At 48.2% G+C, this 18,038-nt stretch overlaps 1 protein-coding gene across 7 annotated transcripts in view; it reads right to left on the reverse strand.

Moving 5' to 3' along the window:
* Positions 1–16,813, reverse strand: part of GFRA1 (GDNF family receptor alpha 1) — a 239,131-nt gene extending 222,318 nt beyond the window's left edge. For 2 of the 7 annotated variants that reach the window (XM_049854967.1, XM_049854961.1), the window contains exons 1-4: positions 15,725–15,843; positions 15,161–15,454; positions 14,078–14,371; positions 12,810–12,893 (exon numbers count right to left, since the gene is read on the reverse strand). In XM_049854967.1, the coding sequence (XP_049710924.1) occupies positions 12,810–12,893; positions 14,078–14,371; positions 15,161–15,200 (418 nt within the window). In that variant the 5' untranslated portion in view covers positions 15,201–15,454; positions 15,725–15,843. Of the gene's footprint in view, positions 1–12,809; positions 12,894–14,077; positions 14,372–15,160; positions 15,455–15,566; positions 15,628–15,724; positions 15,844–16,010; positions 16,069–16,321; positions 16,449–16,660 lie in introns of those variants that run through there. The other 5 variants (XM_049854962.1, XM_049854963.1, XM_049854964.1 and 2 more) reach the window with 5 other exon arrangements.
* Positions 16,814–18,038: the final 1,225 nt, after the last annotated feature.

The raw sequence follows: 18,038 nt of genomic DNA on the forward strand, positions 1-18,038 counted from the left end.
TGTCTTCTTATTCTTAATATGTGTATATACCTATATGTAGATAAAACACAGTATAAAATATCTAAGAATCCATCATTAAGTCATTTTCACAGGAACTCGCTTCTGTTATATGTATGCAAAATGGGTGTAACAGTGTGGGTTCCAGAGATAGACTGCCTGGGTAAAAATGCTAGCTCTACCACAGACTACTTGACCTCAGACAAGTTTCTTACTTGGGCCTCAGTTTCCGCATCCATCAAATGGGGCTAAGAGAACCTACTACCCTCAATGAGATGGATGGACACAGTGGCTACAATGATGGGCTCAACCATAACAACAATTGTGAGGGTGGCTCAGGACCAGGCAGTGTTTTGTTCTGTTGTACACAGGGTCACCATGAGTCAGAGCCAACTCGACTGCACCTAACAACAACACGAAAAAGTTATCACACGTAAAACACTTAGCTCACTGCCTCTCACAGCTGTTGTAATTATTTTTATTTCTCTTGCATTATCACAGGCAAGGCAATCACTTCCAGTAGGGAGTATGCTTAGATTTTCAGCCTGGTCATCCCTTTCCCATTCCTGTGCCACCTGCCATTCCTAAGCTTCCAGGAACAGAACGGTTCCATCCAGGGCTCTGAAATTCACTCATCTCCTGGTATCTTCTTCAGCAAAAGTTGATTTGAAAACTTGTAGTAACAGGGATCAATGAAACATTTCATAAAACATGGGCTTTGAGCAACCTGCTGGCCTAGTCCTTCAAAGAATACAATCAATACTTATTTTCATACATTATTAACTGTACACAAAATGATAATGCACAAAGGGCAACAGAAATCGCAGTCGGCACGATGCTTCATAGACAATTCACAGGGACGCAAAGGAGAGCAGTACCAGCATGGCGGAAGACAAATGAATAGTGTATTAGGTCACCTTAAAGTGGGACTAACCTACGCATTCCTTTCTTTACCACTGTGTAATGCTATTTATACAACAACATGACAAAAAATGGCCCTAGGCATCCTGCCCCACTTTAGAGCTTCCATCTCACACTGAAATGAAAAAAGATACAATCCAGAAATTGCTTCTTTGGTTAATATTTCTGCAGTTCCGCAGGAATGGTTTTAATAGCACGCGTGTTCTGGATTTCAGTTGTCAATTAAGAACCCATCAGAATTCAGGGCTAAATATTACAATAGTAAGTATTGGTTGATACTTCAACTGTAAAGTTCCTTTGTCAAAGAGCGTTTTAAGGTGGAAGACAGTGGAGGAGAAATTGGGAATTAGGGAGGGAGAGAAAGGACTACGCATCTCCTCCTTAATGAAGGATCCAAGTCTGCACGAGCCCTGGTAGTATGATGGCTAAGCGCTCAGCTGCTAACCAAAAGGTCAGCAGTTCAAACCTGCCAGCTGCTCTGTGGGAGAAAAGGCCAGGTGACCTATTTCCGTAAAGATTGTTGTTTGCTGTTGAGTAGATTCTGATTCAAAGGAACCCTATAGGAGAGAGGAGAACTGCCTCATAGGGTTTATTAGACTGTAATCTTTGAGGTAGTAGCCCCTGGTGGTGCAGAGGTTAAGCTCGGCTTCTAATTCTTTGAAAGGTCTGTGGTTTGAACCCATCAGCCGCTCTGTGGGAGACAAACTAGAGTCTGCTTCCATAAAGACTCTAAAGCCTTGGAAACCCTATGGGGCAGCTCTGTTCTCTCCTGTAGGGTCACTATGGGTCGGAATAGACTCGAGGGCAATGGGTTTAAACTTTAGGGAAGGAGGTTGCCACATTTTTCTCCCGTGGATCGGCTGGTAGGTTCAAACCACCGGCCTTTCGGTTAGCAACCAAGCATTTAACCACTGAGCCACCAGGGCTCCCCTGTAAAGATTACAGCCTAGAAAGCCCTATGCAGCAGTTATACTCTGTCATATGGGGTCACTATGAGTCAGACTCAACTCGATGGCACACAACAATGGCAAAAGAGCACAGACTTTGGAGCGTGTGATGTGAATCCAAGCTCCTCCACGTGCCTGCTGCATGGGCCTGAGAAAGTCACTCAACCTTTCTGAGCCCAGGTTTCCTCACCAGGCTCAGTGGGTAGCCATTACCATTACCTGTTGCCGTTGAGTCGATTCAGACTCATAGCAACCCTGTAGTACAGAGTAGAACTGCCCAGAGGATTTCCAAGGAGAGGCTGGTGGATTTGAACTGCTGACCTTAACCACTGGCCCACCACTGTGGGTGAGAGACAGAAATTTAACAGTGTACTGGGGAGGGCATTCCAGGCAAACAATGAGATAAACAGGCAGGGAGGCAGGACACACAGCAGGGGCTCCCCAAGGGTGATTCCTCTTCCACTCCTACCTTCCTTTGAAGCCAGTGTGGTTTGACCAAAAATAGGCCATGTGACCAAGTAATTAAAAGTCTGTCACATGTTAATGACTGGATGGCGCGGACCTTTGGCCAGTTTAGTAGGAGTAAATTGCAATTGATTTTCGAAGGAATTGCTTGTTCTCTTGTCTTTCCTCAGCTGTGTCACACTGTCTCACACACAGCTGCCTTTGTCACAGCCAGAGCCACTGAAACACATGTCGAAGAAGATCTTTTTGAGGCAAAAAGATAACATACATATACATATATAGAATATATGTGTGTGTGTGTATATATCTAGACACTTACACATGCTATAAATATACATACCCGTGAGCAGGCATATATACAAATATGTGTATGTGTATCTGTATATATACATGTTCACATAAATGTTTTAGAGGGCTTACATTTAGAAACAATTATGCCGCCACTGCCATAACCCTCTGTATGCTTTGTAAATCCCTTGGTGGTTGGCAAGCCACCCTGAGTCATTTTTATTTTTACAACATCCTACTATTTGAAGAAAGATCATAAAAGAGCACAGCCTTGCAATCTCTCCAGGCACTCCCAGCCCTCTCTATGTAAATCCCTCAATATGAAAAGAAAATGGTTAAAAGATCACAGAGGATTAAAAAAATAAGAATAATAAAGGTTAACAATGGCTGCTTTCACCCCTCATTTCTGATATGGTGATAGACCTTCTTAGAACATTAATTAGAAGAGAAAGAGAGATGAAAGAAAAGCCCAGGGGACATAATAAATTAGCCCTTTATGCAAATCATCCATTGGTTTTCATCACTGACCCAGCTAGTTGAGTCTTTAAATTACGGGAAGTGGTTCACTTCTTAAACAAAAAAATTCAGATGAAAGATTAATTTAAAAAAAAATAATAATGTGAGGGCTGGGAGAGCTCAAAGCAACAAATGATTTCTCATTTCTCCTCACAGGCCACTCTGAAGGGGGCCCAAAGATAGGAAAATAAACATTCTAGCCACTGGTTCAATTCCTGCTGCCAAACAGACTTCTTAATTAACCATTGTTCTGAAACAATTGGAAAACATGGGCAACCACCCCCTTAACCAAAGTCGATGGCTTGGTTCCTGACCTCACTGCAGGAGAAATAAAGCCTATCGCCTGAAGGGACCACAGGCCCGGACAGGTGAAGGACAATTTAAATGGGGCGGGGAAATGCCAGGATATGGTGAGTTTCAAATATCAATTTAAAAACAAACACACACCTAATATGACTTGTCATCACTGTTCTAGGCAATTTATGTTGTACTGTCCTAGAAATTTATGGAACTCTCGGTTTTCTTATCGGTGAAATGAGGGGACTGGACTCGAATGACCTCCAGAAGTCCTATGGCATCTATAATCCAGTGATTTTATGTGCCTCTTCGCAAAACAAACGCAGCCCTTCCAATCACTTAATTTATTTAAATATAACCTGGTGGCAGACATTCCGTTGACTGAACTCACCCCGGCTTCGTTTTATCTTTCCTACTTCCATTTTCCCCCTTTTCCCTATTTTCTCTGTTTACATATTTGTTATTTTGTTCTATCTTCTTCCATGTATCAAATAAGATGCCTTAAACGCAGTCTGGATCAAAGTAAGGTGTACATGGAATAAATCATGCTTTAAAAAATGCTGTTAATATGAAAAATATATATGCCAAGATCACAAGTTTCTTGGGTAGGAAGAACAGTGAGTTCAGAAATAATACAAGATTCAATACACAGACCCTTAGAGAAGGGGGAGAAATACATTAAAGACTGTCCTAGTTCACTGCCCTCATGTTGTAAAAAGAGGAAGTTACATCTACTCTCAGAAAGTGTAGATACTTGGCCAAGGTCACCCAGCTAGTCAGGAGCAAAGCTGGAATCAGAACACAGTTCTCCAGGCTCCTAGACCAGTGCTTTTTCACCAAACAATCTCGATTTGATACCTCCTCTTGAGAATTTGGTACTGTATGCCAGAGAACAAAAAAAGGACACCCTTTGGAAAGAACAAGCTTCGACAGCAGAAAAATTAAGAGACGGCAGAAAGAAATACTTCAGAGGACTACGGAGGATTGAGGACAGACATATTGCCTATAAATAATTGTGCACCTTGTAATAATCTTCAGTTCGTGCAATGACCTGTCACTCACTCATGTTTTATCTCCCTTCTTCTGGCAACAGGCCCGCAAGGTACTTCGGCAACTCTGTGCAAAAGGTTTGACTGTTTCTACTTCCCTGATTTTACAGGCCTTTGCCAGAGGTCCTGAGATACTTGAAAACTGCTGCTTTATTCATGAAACTTCTAAGGTTGGCAGTTGCTCTCAATAATAAAATTTGCCTTTGGGAACTGATCAGCAACACAGAGAAACACAGATTCCTGACGTCATCAGGCAGGTACAGAACGTAAGAGCAGGTATGGACCATGACCCCATTTTTGTTACTAAAAAAAAAAGTGTGTTTGTGTGTATAGAGAGCTGTGACTGCTAATTAAAAGGTCATCAGTTCAAATCTACCAGCTGCACCTTGGAAACACTATGGGGCAGCTCTACTCTGACCTATAGAGTCACTATGAGTCAGAATCGACTCGACAGCAAAGGGTATATACAAATCTGAAAGGCTCATATCAACATGTTTACAGTGGTTATTGAGGAGCCCTGGTGGCACAATGGTTAAGTTTTCACAGCTGCTAACCAAAAGGTTGGCAGTTCAAATCCACCCAGCAGCTCTGTGAGAAAAAGACCTGGCGATCTGCTCCCATAAAGATTGCAGCCTAGGAAACTCTATGAGGCCGTTCTACTCTGTCACATGAGGGTCACTGGGAGTCAAAAATTGACTTGACAGCACCTAACAACAACTGGTTATCTTCAAGGGGTGGAATTATGGGCGATTCAAAGTTGTTTTCCTATTTACCCTGTTTGTAATTTCTCCTTGTCACATAATAAAAATGGCCTGCTAAGGGGGCAGGAGGGGAAGAGGATAAAACTAAAAGTAGTGGTCTGTGAAAGTGAAATGTAAGTGTACTTAGCCGAGCCTGTGGAGACGGAAGCACCTCCCAGGTTTAAGGCATGCCCTTCTCAGGGAGCAGTAATTCTTCCTGCTATGAGGGGTATTGGAAAGAAGATTTATGGGAAGAGGTTAGAAGAATGCGAGTCAGTCAAGCTGAGACGGGAAGGCTGATCACAAGAATTCTTAAGCACAGGAAGAACTCCCATCCCTGTGATCACCAGCTGCAGCAAACTCACCTCTCACCATAGAGCATAAGGGCACGGGCCAAAGGAACAAGAGGGATTCAGAGCAGGAATAAGGAAGACTTTCCCCAAAGGGTAGTTAAACCTCAAACTGAGTTATTAAGAGACAGGACTTTCCTCCAGGGCCCTTTAGATAGAGGATAGATTTTTCATTTCTTGTCCTAGGTAGTTTACGAGCAGGCTTCCTGAAAGCTCTGGGTTGCTATCTCTTTCAAGATATAGAATCATTGTTCCATGATCACGGGATGTGTTGTACTGAAAAGGGTCCTAGTCTTCGAGTCAGGACACAGCAGGCCACTAACGTGACACTGGCCAAACCAAAACCAAACTCAGTGCCATCGAGTCGATTCTGACTCATATCGACCCTACGGGACAGAGTAGAACTGCCCCATAGAGTTTCCAAGGAGCACCTGGCAGATTCGAACTGCTGACTCTTGGGTTAGCAGCCATAGCACTTAACCACTACCCCACCAGGGTTTCTGTGACACTGGCACATCATTAAAAATGACAGATATTATTGAGGACCAAGTGTGTTTCAGGCACTATGCTAGCTATTTTATATATAGTATTGGAAAAGGCACTATGCTAGCTATTTTATATATAGTATTGGAAACCCTGGTAGCATATTGGTTAAATGCTATGGCTGCTAGTTAAAAGGCTGGCAGTTCGAATTCAACAGGCGCTCCTTGGAAACTCTATGGAGCAGTTCTACTCTATCCTATACGGTTGCTATGAGTCAGAATTGACTCGACAGCAACGGGTTTGGTTTTTTTTTTTTTTGGTCCTTAGTCCATAAGAATTAAAAAAAAAAAAAAAAAGACCCTTTGCCATAAAGTTGATTCCATATTATAGCAACCCTATAGGACAGAGTAGAACTGCCCCATAGGGTTTCCAAGGAACACCTGGTGGATTCAAACTGCTGGCCTTTTGGTTAGCAGCCAGGCCTTTAACCATTATGCCACCAGAGCGCCACAAGAAACTATAAGGTAAAAAAAAAAAAAAATGTAGGCAGCATCAATCATTTCATTTTACATCCAAGGAACCTAAGGCTCAGTGAGCTCAAGTGATCTGTACAAGACCCAGTGAGCGACAGGGCTGGGATCCACCAAGCTGGGTGGAACTTTAGAGAGTATGTCCTTTCTCTGGCACCAGCATGTGAAAAGGTGTGAAAGCATGAAGCTGCCTAGAGCACTGGTGGAATAGCAGGAGGTCAACCTGGCTTGCTTAGAACATAGGACAGCTGGGGCAAGACGGAAGGCTACGATTAGCAGAAGAACCTGTAAAGGATCACTGAAGCCAGGTCATTTCTGTAAGTCACTAAGGTGCTAAGGTAAGACATGGCACTGCGGAGGCCAGACTGAATTAGGAGAAACTACATACAAAAAAATAAATAAATTTTTTTTTTTTTTTTTTAGATACAAGGAGGCCAAAAAGAAGGACTTCGCAAAGTTTAAGTGAGAGCTAAGGCATTTGTGAAGGGAATGAAGAGAGGGGAGCAAATTCAAAAGACACATCCAAGGTAGTTTCAGCAGGACTTGGTGATGGGTCCTGCTGAAGAAGTGAGCATGGTGGAGGAGATAAAGATGACCCCAAAGTTTACAGCTTAGATCACTAGGTAGGTGATAAGATTATAATGCCATTATATAAAATAGGGACTCCTGAAGAGAAGGGTATAAGGAGAAAAGGAAAGAGATAATAATATCCATTTTGGATGAGCTAAGTTTGAGATGACTGAGACACATCCAGATGGCTTGGTCCAAGACTGAGATGGAAACACTGGTTTACCATAGTGCTCAGGAAAGGATGGAACAGGAGGGGAAGGCTCTGTGTCATCTTTGTAAGTGGTAGCTGAAGTCCCAGGAATGGATGAAGTTTGTACAAAACAGTAAGAGGCCAACATTGGCCTCCCTAGCAAAGGTCCTGGAGGCTGCCTTCAAGCTGCGCAACCCTGGCCAAATCACTTCTCCTCTCTGAACTTCAATTCTGTAAAAGCAAAGTGTTAGACTAGATCCCAAGGTCCCTTCTACTCAGATATTCAACCAACCATCATTTCTGCGACACCAGCTTAGAACCAGGGAGGATGAGTGGTGCTAAGCAGATGCCCAGCATACCAAGCAAGTCACTGATGTTCCAGTGGGAAGGGCAGACACATAAAAAGTCCTCCCAATACACCGTGATTAACGGCTCTCATAAAGGCAAGAGCAAAAGGCAGAGTGAGGGAGTCCTGAGTTGGAAGTGCCTGTCTGGGGGAATTCCAGGAAGGCCCTTAGAGATGAAATTTGATCTTGCTCTTGGAGAACTAATAGAAACTTCCCAAGCAGAGGCAAGACCATATGCAAAGGCACAGAAATGTGAAAGCACATGCAATACTTGGGTAATGGTTGAGCTCATCGCGCTTGAGTAGAGAGGAGTGATGATGCTTGGAGAAGGCGGACAGGGTCAGGCTGTAAAGGGGCTCTACTGGCCTTCCAGGCTTTCCCACATATCAGAAGAAGTGGTACAGAACCAGCCAGGGTCCTCACATATAGGAACGACACAATTAGGTTTCTGCTTTAGAGAGCTGAATGAAAAGGAATGGACGAACACATACCCCTAGGAGCTGGGACTTATAAGCCCTTCTCTCTCACCACATTTTGAGGAGACAGCAGATGATATTATAAGGCTTTTCTCCAACATAGAAAACTTTTTAAGAACTTTTGAAAAAAACAGTTACATAAACACGACGGTACATTAAAACATAAATGACTAATTAGTTACAGCATAATTCAGAAAAAGAGGTTGGACTCAAAAGAGAGTATAGGGGCATCTCATCCTGGAAGAAACCATTCCCATTTCCAGGTACTCCAGCTTTCTGGGAAGGTTTAAGCCACTCCCAGATCCAGCTGAAAGACTGGCGGTTCAAACCCACCCGGAAGATTTGTGGGAGAAAGACCTGGTGACCTGCTTCCATAAAGATTACAGCCAAGAAAACCCTATGGAGCAGTTCTACTCTGTTACATGGGATGACTATGAATTGGAATCGACTGGCCAGCACCCAACGACAACAACAGGACTTGGTAGGGAAATGATGTCACAGCCAGAGGGCAGGGGCTTTGGCTTTCACTAAATCAGATTTAGAATGCTCAAATCCTAACATCACCCTTTCCTTACAATCTATTCGCTTGATTCTTGCTTGCGGTATCATCAACTTGGATGACATTCTAGGAAGGCCTGGCATCCCTTGACTCTTCTCTACAAAATCCCATTTCCCAATCCATAGTTTTAAACCTCGGAGCCCTCTTTTTCTCTTGCTGCTGCTGAGGCACTTGTATCCTCCCTCTGATCGTCCATCCTCAGACTTTTCTCCTGGCACCCAACTCTACGCCGCTGCCTTTCAGAATTTCTCGCTGCTTTGTTCTCCCCCTCCAGAGGGTCCAAAAAATCGTCAATAGGTTCATCTTCCTTTTAAACCAATGTTTACTTCTTGCTGCCTCTTGAACTTCCGCGAAAAACAAAAGGGAAGGCAGAACGAAGGTTAAAGAATAGCTGGGAGAGACGCAGATGTTAAGCAGTATATCGGGGTTTCTGTCTCCTGGGCCTCCAAGCTCCCACACCGCTCTGCCCTCTTGGTTCCCAAGACACTTGCTGTGTTCTCTCTTCTACTCCAACATCTCCTGCAACTGGCTCACTTTTTTCTACGTGTGCTCCCACTCCCTGTCTGACTCTTCACATTCAAACCAAACAAACAAAAACCCACTGCCATTGGATCGATTCCAACTCATAGAAACACTATAGGACAGAACAGAACTGCCCCCACAGACTTTCCAAGACTGTAAATCTTTACAGAAGCAGATTGCCATGTCTTTCTCCCCTGGAGTAGCTGGTGGGTTTGAACGGCCGAGCTTTTGGTTAGCAGCTGGACATTTAGCCACTGTACCACCAGGGCTCCTATCTTCATGCTCAAGATCTCGAAAATCCACTCACATCAACCCTCAGTAAACACACCTCCTCAAGGCCTTAAAAGTGCCTCTGAGGCCAAATGCTTCCACTATCAAGTTTCCACAAGAGTCGTCCCTCCAACCTTCCACTGCAATTCTCGTCTGGGGAGGGGTGATTCATTTATTTCTCTTCTGCAGTTCAGGCTTCAGAACAGAGATGACAGTTTTAGATTCTACCTTATTTTTACTCCCTTCTTTGTTCCCACCCAGCCACGGATGGTAATACTTCATCATGGCCTTTAATCTGGCTAGCCAGTAAACAATGGCAAAGATGGCTGCAGGTTGAAGGAGTCTGAAGAAAATGGAAACGCAAGACGTCAAACATGTCTTGCTCAGTGAGGGGATTCAGCCCACGCTTAATGGATGTAGATAAACATTCTCTTCACATTGGGCAGAGAAATCCAAATATGGAAACTCTGATTACTACCATATCTGTAAAAAGGCAGAGGCCCTGTTGTCCTGGTTTCTTCAGGGAAATTTTCAAGATGGAAAGAGATGTTCTAGAAACTCAGATTCAAACCATGAAAAGCAATATTTATCATCTTGTTCCTCTGTCCTTCCCCATCCTACAAATGCCAAACTGAATAATATGCATTATTCAATGACTTAAAACCTCTCAGGGCTCCATTTGGCTTTACTACACGCACTTAAGAAACACAGTCACTGTCAGAGGTCAAATCTCATTAGTGCTGGAACCTAAATTCAATGCCCTTGAGATATGAAATGTGGCTCTACAGAAGGCCTTCCTGCCTCTGGTTAATTTCATTATGACTTCTGGATTCTCAGCGGGACAAGTCTCACAAACTCAAGATCACGTTTGCTATGGAAAAGATCCCTGGCTAAGGGGTGGATCCAAAAACCAAACGACTGAAATTTGGTCCATGCAGAAGAATTTCAGATACTCATGAAAGAAATTCAGATGAACCAATGGTATCTGAAAATGACGGAGCCACTTCGAGTACAGAAATGAGCACAAGGATTGAAAAGGCAATGCAAGAGCACAGTGGAGAGAGTCAGGAAGGGACCTTGCCCTTTCCCTCAGAATCATGGACTGTTGGGACTGGAGATTATATCATTAAACCAATGAGAAAAGAGTAACCCAAGGAGGGAAAATGAGTCCATTAAAGCCGTATAGCTCATATCAGGTCTGACATTAAAACCCAAATGACTCTTCCTCCTTGTCCACTTCCTCATGTAAGGATGACCCTGGCAGGCATCAGCAGAAAAACCGAGGAGTCATGCTTCCATGGGGCAGACAGCAGGCAACAAGAACTGGCCCACACTAGAAAGGCCAGCTTCACCTCCAGTACGCCATCTGTGACGCCTCATTCTAGTCCCTACAGACCTGCTCCCATGAAAGCCCAGATGGTCACATACACTTGTCTGTGTGTCCCTTGTACACGGCATGGGCCACTGTCCTGCCTGGGCCCAGGGAACAGAAAGCATCAATGGGGATTTGGAGTGGAAACTATCAGCATTATTCAGGATAATATATGGATGCTTCTAATACCAGATTTTACCCTTACTGTCCACCCTGAACCACACACACATAGACACACACACTTTTCCACTGAATTGAAAGAATAATATAGACCAAGGCTTCTGATGCTTCATGTACATAGGAAGCACTCAGGGATCTTGTTATATATGTAGATACTGATTCAGTGGATCTGGGGTAGAGTCTGAGATTCTGCACCTCTAACCAGTCACCAGATGATGCCAATGCTGCTGGTCTGAGGACCACACTCTGGGTAGCAATTAGCAAAGGGTAGAAGTTGTTAATGCAGGTCGAGACTCCGACAGAACCAAAAAAACCCAATGCTGTCAAGTAGATCCTGATTCATAGTGAACCTACAGGACAAGGTAGAACTGCCCCATGGCGTTTCCAAGGACCAGCTGGTGGATTCGAAAAGCCGACCTTTTGGTTAGCAGCCAAACACTTAACCACTGTGCTACCAGGGTCCCAAACAAATCAGGGTGTAAATCCTGGTTCCACCACTTAGAAGCTTTATGATCTTGGGTTGGTTCCTAACTTCACTATGACTCAACCTTCTCATCTATAAAATGGAAATGATAATACCTAACAAGCACTTGATGATGATTAAATAAGTTAATGATGTAAAGCTCTTAATACGGTGCTTGGCATAAAAAGGGTTTAATAAATGTCAGCTGCTGGCTGCCTCTAAGATTCATGAGGGCAAAATCCATATCTGTCTGGCTCATTGCCAAACCCCCAGTGCCTAGAGCATAGTAGTTGCTCAATGGATGTTTTGTGAGTGAATACATGAATATATAACATACCCACACACAATGTCAGTATTTATGGACCCCTTCCTTGGTTCTGTGGCTCTTCTGCAGTAAACCATAAACCGTTTAGAACACTCTCACGAGTAATGTGTCATTTCATAGGTTCAAATTCAACATCAACCACCATGTTGAACCATCGAGATATATAATTTGGGTTTTGGGTTATATCTAACTAACTGTAAACAAATAAAGACAACATCTGTCTGGAATCTGCCTGCCATTAAGAGAAATTACTGCCTTGATCATTACTTATAGCGTTGTTTGAATGAAGATCTTATGACAACTTAATTCTAAAACAACGTACACTTCCAAACTAAGTGTAGCATCAAAGAGAAAAAAAAACAACCCATGGGAAGCAAGACTACTTTGTAAAGGGTCATACATTCTCTTATAAATGCAGACACTTGTTCAAGAAACATTAGAAACAAAAGAATTTCTAACAAATGGCAGAGCTTAATCTTTTAAATCAAAGGCAGATAAGTGAATCCATCTGAAATTCTTCAGCAATCTAAGATTATCTGCAGACATCTCGTAAAGTAAATGGCATCATTTGGCCAGATCCCATTTCCAAGGAGGCACTGTCTCAGGCATGTAACAAGAAGGGAATACGATTGCCACCTACAGACAGAAGAGGCACTCCTTTGCAAAAGCTGGCCAATCATATTTTAATGTGAAGAAAAAAATTCGACCAAGTCACCTCCCTCCAACCGCTTCCAAATCACCACACCACATTACTTCATTTAGAATTACTTTCAAGTCATACAATCATCTCTAGGCATTCTGCCTCTTCATTATCATCAGCCTATTTCTAATTTCCCAGAAACACTGCACCATTCAACTCTCTACTTATACACTATTTGAGAGCCAAAGGGAATGCAAGCCAAAGAATTTCAAGCAGGCAAAGGCAACAGAGCGGAAGTATAACTCTTCTTACCTGGTATGAATGGGACCACCCGGAATATATCGGACAATCTGCTGTTAACAGGTTCATATGGGGAATCTTCCAGCAGGTCATTTCCTGAAAACAACAAAAAGATTGGGATCCCATTTGGAAAACAGATATACTTCGGGCAGTTTTTCACTACTGAATCTGAATTCTAATTATGTTGTGATTGTGTAACAAAAAGATGCTGAAACTTCCAAAGATTTCAAATGCATCTGTTTATTCGGTTTGGGTTGTTTCTTTTCATTCCCTCTTTGTTGTCCTTGCTCTCCCAAGAGTGCCATGAAAACACTGGAGAGCAACCCAGCCTGATCTTGCCAGAAAACTCTCCCACTCTTTGCAAAGGAATGAAATCAAGAGGAAAAAGCCAGTGACGTCACAAGCCCTGCTTGCTTCCAGGAGCCAATGGAAGAAAGGTGACCCAGAGGAGGCCCCATCTTGGTTTACTCCCAAACATGGCATGAAAGCAGGTGTCCTAAGCTATTTGCACTCATAGGTTACAGAGCAAGTGGAAGCTACTAAGTCAAATCTGTGTATTACAAATTTTTGGTGTGAGTCTCAGTGGAGAGTGAGTGCACAGATGTCCGTGGTAGATTCACAAACACAAGCCTCCTCTGGCACACAAGGACCAGAGAATTCCCGTTGGAATGCATGCTTATGGCAAGTGGATCGTTCTCTCCCTGAACTACTTCCTTCTGTGTTAACCAAGGTTGAACCACACCAGCTGCTAATCTAAGATGACAAATGGTTTTTCACACATCAGCTTTTGATCAGGTTTTGGGGGTGGGGAGGGTTGTGAAGATAGGATTCTATTGGACCTTTTACACTTAATTCTTTATCATATGCCAGAATAGGTTGAGGGGAAGGAGACAAGAAGCAAGGTAAGCCTTTGTATTATTATTCTGTGAAGTTAGCTAAAGCCTCAGGCTGGATCTCCCTGGAGAGAAGTTGCCGGTTTCTTGGGAGGCCTTTAATGGGATCCTAGTCCGAAGCTCCGACCAGGTTTCAGAGAGGTCAGCGGGGGTCTCCCGAGTACCGAGTACCCGAGCACCCCCACAGGGTTCTCCGACAACCAGGCCACACCAGTGCTACTCGGGCTGCAGCAAACACCAGCTGCCCTGTCCCTGGGGACCTATGAAAGGTCTTCTTTCTGCAGCTGGGGAGAAGTGAGTGGAGGATGAGGTCAGCCGGCCCGGGGGCCCAGAGGCCGCCTGCCTTCGCGGAGAGAGCGAGAGTGGGGCCGGGCAGCCTGCGCGTACCCTGCAGGCTCTGGTACATGCTCCAGTAGATGCGCAGGCAGTTCTTCTCCTTCTTCATGCCCCGCTTGCAGCGGCAGTTGTAGAGTGACTTCTGCTTGAGGGCCTCCATGGCGTTGCGGCACTCGTCCTTGGCCTCGAGGCCGGACGCCAGACTGAAGTTGGTCTCCTTGCCCGCCACGCACTGCCTCAGCGTGCGGTACTTGGTGCTGCAGCTCTGCTCCTTCAGGCACTGGTCGCTGGCTTTCACGCAGTCCAGGCGGTCTCCACCGCTCACCTCCGCCGACAGGAGCAAGTCTGCTGGGCCAAGAACAGGGGCGTGAGTGCCGCGTCCGGGGAGGAAAAGCGCGGTTCCAAGACACACGTCCTGGGCGGGGGTGCCTGCCCAGCCTCCCGGGGAGCCATGCGCAGGGAAGGAGCCCGCCTCCCCAGGAGTCCGTTTGCCCGCCCCGGGAACTCCTGCGCCCACCCCGGGCCTAGGGGAAGGCGGCGCCGGCTCCCCGCGGGGTCTGGGGTGGGCGGGGAGCCTGTGACGCCCCCAGCACGCGCCAGCCCCCTCCCGCCACCCGGCTCCCGCTGCGCGTTCGGCCCGCCTGGCTGAAGCCGGGGGCTTCTAAGGAGAGCAGCAGCTGGCGGGGCGCGGGGCGCGGGGTGCGCGGAGCGGGGAGCGGGGCACGGGTGAGCCTCGGTCGGCTGCCGGCCGGGCGGGGCGCGCCGAAATGCTGTTCTGGGAAAAGTTTTCCCTTCGAAGTTTGCTCTCGCAGCCCGGTGCTAGCCCGCACCCCACCTGCTCCCCCGCGCCTCAGAGCTCCCTGGGACTTGCCGGGGGCGCCAGGCCCGGGGCTGGAGGTCGCGGACCCCGTAGGTCCGCCACACTGGGGCATTAAATACCACAGAAAATCAAAGGCCAAGCACGCAAAGCTGCGGTCAAGTGCCGCGCCGCCACCGCCTCCCGAGCCTAGGGCGTTGAGCTGAAAGGCGTTATTACCCCTTCTCCTCCAGCCAGTCGTCGCCCTCCCAAGTCCACCCACCCGTGCCCTCTGCAAAGGCTCAGCGGGTACGAAACCAGCGACAGCCTCGACTTACCCAGGAGCGGCAACGCGAAGTACAGGGTCGCTAGGAACATGGTGTCGGCGCGCAGCTGGTCCCCCGCCCCCCCAAAATCACAAGCGGCCGGGGGGTCTCGCCCGGGAGCTCAGCAGGCAGCGATGCTGGGACGGCCGCGCTGCTCCGGTCGCCCAAAGTTCAGCTCCATCCAGCTCGAAAGCCAACTCCCAGGTCAGCCGCCGCCACCACTGCCCGCGCCACTCAGCTCCGTGCGGGCGGCGAGCGCGAGGGCGGGAGGCGGTGCCGCTTCTCCCCGATCAGGTCCGACCCAACCTGGAAGGGAAAGCGTTCTTTGAAATGAGAGCCGAGAGCACTAGAGCCTCCCTTGCCCCCTCCCTCCCCCGCTCCCGCCGGGGGAACTTCCCAGCGCCGGGGGAGGACCCACCCCACCCCACCCGGGCCGGGCACAGGGGTGCCTGTGCGTTATCCCGGGAGCCCCGGCAACCGCGGGCAGGGGCTGGAGAGGTCTGACGCGGACTCGCAAAGTGCTAGGGGCTGTCTGCCCAGCTCCAACCCAAGCAAAGAAAGAAAAAAAAACGTTACTTTCCGAGCACCGGGAGTGGAGCTGGCAGATGCCGGTGATCCGAGCCCTCGGCGGCGGCGGCGGCGGCTCGCTCGCCAGCCCGGCGAGGAAAGAGCCCCTCTCCGGGGAAGTTGGCCGCCCCTCCTCGCACCTCTCGCTCGCTCAGCCGCTGCCCCCCCACCACCCCCACCAAACTACCAATCGCTGCGCGGGTCGTCAAGCCCCCTCCCCGAGCGCGCCTCCTTTCTGAGGCAACCGGGAAGCGACGTCCCGGCTGGGGCCTGCACCCGGCTCGTGCAACCCTACCCGCCGCAAGTCTTCGGCTCGTCCCGGGAGTCTGCGCCTTGCACACCCTTGCCTGGCGCCCAGGACTCAGACGCATCCACACCACCGCCCAGGCGAGCTGGCCGGCCCGTAGCCTCCCCCCACCACCCCACCCGCGCCCTCCCGGACAGGTGCAGCCCCGCGCCGCCCGCCCAGCGCCCTGCGCCCCCCGCTCGCGCTGGGCTCCAAAGTTGGGGGGCACCTGCAAGAAACGAAGAGGTAGCAGGGATGCGGGGAAGCGGCGATAGGTTCCCGAGCCGACAGAACGAGAAAACTCTCCAAACGCCACCAACCTGGACTCAACCGACCGCGTCCAGCTGCGGCGAGGAGCGCGTTTAGGTGTTTATTTATTTATTCGGTAGGGGGTGTTCCCACCCTCTCCTTCCCTTTCCCGGCTCACTTTCTCTGCGCTAGGCAGGAAAATGCGGTCATCTTCGCGAGCGCGGAGGGCCGAGTCGGGTCAGGACTGTTTCCGAGCAGAGCGCTCGGCTCGTCAGCCGGTTAGGACTGATAGTGGTTATTGGAAGCCCTACGGAGGATGGAGGGTTACGAGGCTAGATTGCTCCTGGCCAGAAGCCCCTCGCCTACCCCTGCTCGCGCCGCCCCGCAGCGCCCCACCAGCCCCTCCGAACCTCGCCTGCTGGAACTGACAGACTCCGCAGACGCAGACACCGGCCCGCCGTGGGACCCCGGCCAGACCCCGCACACACGCACTGGACACGCGCTGCGACGCCGCAGACCACGGGCGCCGCTAGTGTCTCTCTCTCTGTGTCTCTTTCTCATACACACTCAGAGACACAAAAGGGCGCGATGCACAAGGGCTCTTTCGTCCTGGTACAATGAAGCCAGACCCTTCTTCGGAACAGAAAGTTTTTTCTCCTTGTCACTCGCGCCTGTGACTCAAGACTTGGCTTTTTAAAGACACACTCATACGCGGGCCCCCGAAGCAGCGATCGCGAGATGCGTCCACCCGCTCCTCCACGCCAGCGCGCGCACACTCACTCACACAGACGCGCGCAGTCTCCCTCTCTCCTCCAGCTTGGACAAGGAGACAAAAGCGGAGCCCCCAACCCACAGCATTTAAGCGGGGCAGCACCTGGCTTTAGGAAATTTATGAGCTGACCCCCTTCTTGGCTGTTTCAATAGTAAATTAAAAAAAAAGAAAATACCCGACACCTATACAGCCCCTCACCCCAAGCCCTGCAACGCTAGTTCTCAGCGGGTCTGCAGACCGCCCCTCTCTTTCCAGAGACTCACCTCACCTCCCCCCTCCTGGGGACGCCTGGCCCGAGGGGGGGTGGTGGTGGTGGTGGTGGTCGACCCTGGGCCCAGGGAGAGGGCCTGGGGGACAGCCCACATTGGCGGGTGGCCGTCAGGCTGTTCAGGGCTTGTATTCGAGATCTTTGCTAATGTCCAAGTTCATCTCTCAGGGAAACCGAGTTTGAATCAAGTCTGGGCGAGTCCAGCTGTCAAATCTGCAAACCCATCACACCAGACAATAAGCCACGCAGGAGAGAAAGGAAAACTCTCATTTTGATCGAGGGAGGTTAATTGAAAAGGGCATCGGCTTTGGTTGAGATTGGAGGCCGGGCTGTAAGGGCCTGGAGAAGAGGAGGAGGAAGGGGGAGGAGCGGGTAGTTGCCTGTTCAGCTACCCGTTTGTGTTACGTGCCTCTAGGCTGCGGAGGCTGCTTCAGTGCGTCCTTCGTATTGTTTGGAGTCGCCAAGGTACGTCTGGGCCTATCCACGCATCCCAAACGCTGGAGTTGTCCCACTATTCGCGTGCCTCGTTTGCTATGCACGTGTTTCTCAGGGCAAGGTTTGAGGAGATTGCCGCCCTCAACCAGCTCACCCCAACACACACGTACAGAGTCACCATACATAGATTTCTAGTTCAGTGTATCAGTTTACACTGGGTTGTTGAGTAAACAAAGCAAACATATGTCACATTTTCACGACAGATGGTTCAAATCAAGGGCCATTTAAGTTCCCTGTCTCTCACAGTCTAAGT

This window comes from Elephas maximus, chromosome 16 (genome assembly GCF_024166365.1).
Source record: "Elephas maximus indicus isolate mEleMax1 chromosome 16, mEleMax1 primary haplotype, whole genome shotgun sequence".
In the NCBI taxonomy this organism is placed as follows: Eukaryota; Metazoa; Chordata; class Mammalia; order Proboscidea; family Elephantidae; genus Elephas; species Elephas maximus.